The sequence below is a fragment of the Chionomys nivalis genome, chromosome 13 (genome assembly GCF_950005125.1).
Source record: "Chionomys nivalis chromosome 13, mChiNiv1.1, whole genome shotgun sequence".
In the NCBI taxonomy this organism is placed as follows: Eukaryota; Metazoa; Chordata; class Mammalia; order Rodentia; family Cricetidae; genus Chionomys; species Chionomys nivalis.
The window spans coordinates 75,956,769-75,962,768 of record NC_080098.1 but is presented as its reverse complement, the minus strand read 5'-3'; the positions used below and the strand labels follow the sequence as shown (position 1 = coordinate 75,962,768).

Here is a 6,000-nt window from a genome sequence, read left to right as displayed (position 1 = left end):
CTGGGGGTATGGCATAGGGCCCAGCAACAAATAGGTGAACAAAACTCCAATAGCCTTAGAAATTGCTCAACATGAATTCAGTGATACTTTCTAGGACATTTCCTGGTGCTTAGTAGAAAATTGGGTAGGACATAGGCTTTTTGTTTATACCTTTGTTCTTAAAAAGTTTTCCTTTCGTATTTTAGGCAATGCAGTATGGCTTTTTAAATTTCAACGCATTTAACCTTGACGAATATGAACACTATGAAGTAAGTTCCCGGCTCTTCTCAGACTCCCTGCCCCACACTTCACTGAAGTGCCCCTGATCGGCGTATCTATATTAGTGCACAAAGTAATGCTTTTAATTTGTTGTTACTGTTGTTATTATTATTTATTGTGTGCATATGATGTGCATTGGTGAGCCTGTGAGGTCAGAGGATAGCTTAGCAAAGCCAATTTTCTCCTTTCACATCTGCGTGGGTTCTGGGGCTCAACTTGTGGTCATCAGGCTTCTGTGGCAACTGCGTGACCTTTTAAGTCACCCCACTGGCTGGGATGATGTTTTGATGGATAGTGCTTGCGAAAAGGGTCCCTGAGTCAAGCTTATTCATACGTGTGTTGTCTCTGCAGTGTGTGTGCTCAAAACATTTAAGATGTAGGAACAGCCTGACAGCGGTGACTGGTGGTGGCTCACACCTTTAATCCCAACACTCGGGAGGCAGAGGCAGGTGAATCTCCGTGAATTTGAGGCCAGCCGGTCTACAGAGTTAGTTCCAGGACATCCTGGGCTGTTACACAGAAAAACCCTGTCTCGAAAAATAAAAAATTCCAGCACTCAGGAGACAGAGGCCGATTTCTAAGTTTAATAAGTGGTTCCAGGGTGAACAGGTATTCATTGGTATAGTCTTTGCAATGCTTAGTTTAAATTCTGTTTTTAGTCTTGGTGACCTTCCTGTAGTGGTGGGGATACAGGTTTTGAAGTCCTCAGTGTGGGCACAGAAAGGTAATTAGTTGCTGTGTCTAGTGACTGCCAAAGTATATTTGACTGTTGTTAGAGCCTATTTGTATTGTCTGGACACTTCTGTTTCCAGTTATGAAAACTGAGCCCAGCCAGGCGGTGGTTGCGCATGCCTTTAATCCCAGCACTTGGGGGGCAGAGGCAGGCGGATCTCTGGGAGTTCGAGGCCAGCCTGGTCTCACATGGTGAGTTTCAGGCCAGCCTGTAGTTTGAGGCTACATAGTGACACCCTATCTAAAAACAAAAAGCCCCAAATGTTTTAGATAAAAGAGTGAGCCTTTTACTGGAATCCGCACGTTAAAAATCCAGGAGCAGAGCTGGGGAGATGACTCAGTAGATGAAATGGTTATTGTGTAAGAGCGAGAACCTGATTTAGATCTCAGTGCCCATGAAAGGAGCCCAGTGTGGCAGCAGACACCTCTAATGCCAGCACTGGGGAGGTACAGAGAGCACTGTCCCTGGGGCCAACTGGTCAACCGTTTTAGCTGATATCAGTAAGCTCCAGATTCGGTGAGAAAACCTGTCTCAAAAAATAAGGTGGTGCAACCAATGTTGGGGTTCTAGCTGAAGATCAGAAAAGCAAAACAATCAAACCACAGAAAAATCATACCTCTTACAAGGCTGATTGGCTGCAGACTGAGCCCCGAGCCTCTATCCCCTCCCCTTTAGTGCTGGGATTAAAGGCCTGTGACTCCCTAGTACTGCCATTAAAGGTGTGAGCCACTACCACATGGATCTGTTTCTGCATTGATCTTGTTTAGCCCAGGTAGCCTCTGTCTCCCAAATCCTGGGATTAAAGGTGTGTGACACCACTGCCTGGCCTCTAGTGACTTAGTTTTACCTTCTGATCTTCAAGTAAGCTTTATTTATTAAAACATAAATAAGTATCACTATAAGGTGGAGAGGAAGTCGCCCTCCGCCCCCCCCCACGCACATACACACACATACATATTTGCATATACAAGCACACACACTCTTGTGGGGATGTGGATTATTATTACCAGACTGAAGTCTGTTCCAGGAGCTCTGGTCCTGGCCTACCCTATCAGATAAAGAAGATGGAGAAGATGGGGCAGGAGAAAGTGTCAAGGCAGGAAAATTTACAGATATCTCATATATATAAACTTAAAGATAAAAAACCCAGAAAATCCTCGGTTCTAGATGCCCTCATCCAAACAGATGGGTAAGATGAAAGCTGTAGCTGTTTTGAAGAGAGGAGGCTCTTTAGACCATACTCCATGCATTCCTATCCCAAGTCCGTAGATAATTAACTTTTGCTGTCTGTTTCTAAAGAGCTTTTATTTAGAAGTCTGAAGTAGAATTGAAGTGTTTTGTTGATGATCTGGGCTGTTTTCATTGCAAAGATAGAGCAAATCCTTGGGGTTCACTCATGGCAACTGTGTCCTCCTTGTGATGCCACATAAAAGCCAGGCAGGCAGGCAGGCAGGCATGACTGAGACCTGTAATTCCAGCACTTGAAAGAAGAGACAGATGATTCCAGGGGTGGGCCAGACCAGCCTAGTTAGTGTCTGCAAGCTCTGGCTTTAGCAAGAGACCGTGTTCCAACAAATGAAGCAGAGAGTGATTGAACATCAGATGCCAACTTTGGACTTCCACACATGCAAACACGCACACATACATGTGCGCCATACACACATACACACTTAAAAATACTTTCTCTAGGTGTATGAAATATTAAAATAGCGGTGGCACATGAAGCGTGGTGTTTCTTCTACTGCAGTTGAGTGATTTTTCTCTCTCTTGGCGCTGATTCTCTCTGTCACAGTCAATTGCCTTTTGTTTCTTTAAAAGTCTTGTTCTGCCAGGCGTGGTGGTGTATGCTTATAATCCCAGCCCTTGGAAGGCAGTGGCAGACAGAGCTCTGTTGAGTTGAAGGGCATCCTTGTCTGCATAGCATGTTGAGACCATCCAAGGTTACAGTAAGAGCAAGGTAGACAGCACCTGAGGAATGGCACCAAGGCTGTCTCTGTCCTCTGCACGCGTGCGCGCGCGCGCACACACACACACACACAGCATAAAGTGTTTTCTTGCTTCCCTCTTGTTAAATGGAAGCAGTGGAGACCGTGCTTCTATCTGACACATTCCCTGTTTTTACTCAGGGAGTCAAAATTAAAATTGTTTACATAGCAAGTTACTCGTCTGTTTAGGATAATGGGTGAGAGACCTTTTAGAGTCCTCATTCACTAGACACGTTTGCTTCCTTACTAGGAATTAGTTTCCTATCATAAGAATTTTTTCAGATAAAATAACCACGTAATTAATTGAATACAGAGTTTGTTTTCTAGGCTGATGACCTAAGCAAAGAAATACTTTTAAAACAAAGTGATTGACACCAGGAAGGTTAGCCATCCCTTGGGAATACCCAAAGCAAGGCACAATAGATTTCTATCTTGTGCTCACTAATAAACAACATGCTAATGCCAGTGGCTTGGAACTCTGAGAGTATTGAGAAGGGAGGTGGAAGGAAATGGGGTTCAAAGGTTATTTGTCCTGGTCTTCCTTTGCAGAAAGCAGAAAATGGAGATTTTAACTGGATAATACCAGAGCGGTTTCTTGCCTTCTGTGGACCTCATTCAAGATCGAGGCTTGAAAGTGGTATGCAAAACTATGGAATCATTGTAGCCTTTGGAAATGGAAGCACAAGCTGGGCATAGTAGAGTGTGCCTGTTCTCTCAGCTGTTTGAGAGTCTGAGTGAGGCAGGAGGAAGAGTCCTGAGTTCTGGTGTGCTGTGGGGTTGGCTGCTGTATTGCCATGGTCACCTCTGAGAATGGGGCTCCTGAGTTGCCCATTGAGGGGTGACTCAGCCCAGCTTAGAAAGAGACTAAAGAATTAAGCTAGGTTGACTCAGTCTGTATGATTTAACCACTCTTGGTTGTTTGAGCGCATTGTTTTGCCTGGATGTTAACTTTTTAAAACTTTTGTGTTTTACAGTTATAATCAAATTGGTATTCAGTCCCCAATCCAGACTGTTTCCACCTCTTTCAGGTGAAACTATTTTTCATTCTTTCCTTCCTGCATTTTACAAGATGTGGTGCATTTCTTTATGTAGGTTACCACCAACATTCTCCTGAGACTTATATTCCATATTTTAAGAATCACAATGTAACTACCATTATCCGTCTGAATAAGAGGATGTATGATGCTAAGCGCTTTACGGATGCTGGTTTCGATCACCATGATCTTTTCTTTCCGGATGGCAGCACCCCTGCTGAGGCAATTGTCCAAGAGTTTCTGGATATTTGTGAAAATGTTGAGGGTGCCATTGCGGTGCACTGCAAAGGTAAGCGGCTGGGCTGGGTTAAAGAGCAGTGTACACAGATGAGTACGCGTCGTATCCGTTTGTGTTACAGGGAGAGACATACGACACTGTGATTTTGAAAGGATGATTTAAAGTTTTTCTATGACACTATCGTGTATGTGTGCGTGCATGTGTGTGTGTGTGCGCATGCGTGCGTATGTGTGCACACTGTGTGTGTGTGTGTTCCCTTACCATATAGTTTCTGGGGATGAAACTCACATCATCAGACTGGCAGCAAGTTACCAGTGGATCCATCTCACTGGCCAGAAAGAATGGTGTTAAAACCCTAAAATCATGAAAAGCATAGTAAATTATTTTCATGAATAAGCCTACAAAGGCTTATCACATTGAAATGTGTGCATTTATTCAAATGTCTGTCGTGTGCCTATGGGGTAAGTCCTTAGGTTGTCAGTGATAGAGCAAGGTCTTACTGCAGCTTGTTGTGTGGAGAATAAGATCTGACAAGATGTATTTCAGCAGCTGTAGCAGTTTTTCATACTAAATGTTCCATGAATGACTGTAAATAACACACTGTATGAATATAGTAGAGTTTATTTAACTTTAATGTGAACTGGTTAAGAAGGCAAGAGATATAATCACTAAGAAAAGTTCAGGGGGCTGGAGAGATGGCTCAGTGGTTAAGAGCATTGCCTGCTCTTCTAAAGGTCCTGAGTTCAATTCCCAGCAACCATGTGGTGGCTCACAACCATCTATAATGAGGTCTGATGCCCTCTTCTGGCCTGCAGACATAAACACAGACAGAATATTGTATGTATGAATAAATAAATAAATAAATATTTTTTTTTAAAAAAAAGAAAAGTTCAATAGCAAGATAAATAAAAAAAAAAATAAAACAACCACCAAATTAATTTCTGGGATTAAAACTGTATTTGTAGTTAAGAGTCGAGCTATAACCCCAACATTCAAATGTTCATTTTGCAGTGGAAGATGACAAGGCATACCAAAAAGTAAAGTGGAAGGGGAGCCAGGAAAAGTATAAAAAAATCCACAAAAAATATCCTTGAGTTGAACAGTGGTGGTGCACACCTTTAATCCCAGTACTTGGGAGGCAGAGGCAGGCAGATCTTAGTGAGTTCGAGGCCAGCCTGGTTTACAAAGAGAGTTCCAGGACAGCCAGGACTATTACATAGAGAAACCCTGACTTGAAAAACAAAACAACAACAAACCAACCCCCCTAAAAACAAAACAAAACAAAACAAAACTATCCTCGACAAGGATCAGATAGTGGATTCTCTAGATGATTTAAAACAGCACCCTCAACGGTGCTCATGGTGAAAAGAAAATAAGGGAAAAGGGTGGGGGGGCAGAGTGTGAGCAAAATCTGAGTGTCAATAGAAGACAAAAACCACAAAGTGGACCCAAAAAGCAGTTCTGAAAATACATTTAAAAACTTACTGACAGGGTTCCAAAGCAGACTTGCTCAGGCAGAAGGAAGAAGCAGGATGGTTAAGAGCAAAACAAAACCATTAAAATGTCACCAGGCAGGGACTGGTTAAAAGTACTGGCCACTCTGGCTGCTCTTCCAAAGGATGTGGGTTCCATTCCCAGGACCCTCATGGCAGTTCACACCTGTCTGTACCTCACGTTCCAGGGGATGTGCAGCCTCACACAGACATACATACAGCTAAAGCCCCAATACACATTTGAGAGAGAGAGGGAAGA

General features: G+C 43.2%; 1 protein-coding gene across 6 annotated transcripts in view; it reads left to right on the top strand.

Annotated features, from left to right (window-relative positions):
- Positions 1-6,000, top strand: part of Cdc14b (cell division cycle 14B) — an 80,269-nt gene that overhangs the window by 55,285 nt on the left and 18,984 nt on the right. For all 6 annotated transcript variants that reach the window (XM_057787036.1, XM_057787035.1, XM_057787034.1 and 3 more), the window contains exons 7-9: positions 186-248; positions 3,526-3,613; positions 4,069-4,299. In XM_057787036.1, the coding sequence (XP_057643019.1) occupies positions 186-248; positions 3,526-3,613; positions 4,069-4,299 (382 nt within the window). The remainder of the gene's footprint in view (positions 1-185; positions 249-3,525; positions 3,614-4,068; positions 4,300-6,000) is intronic.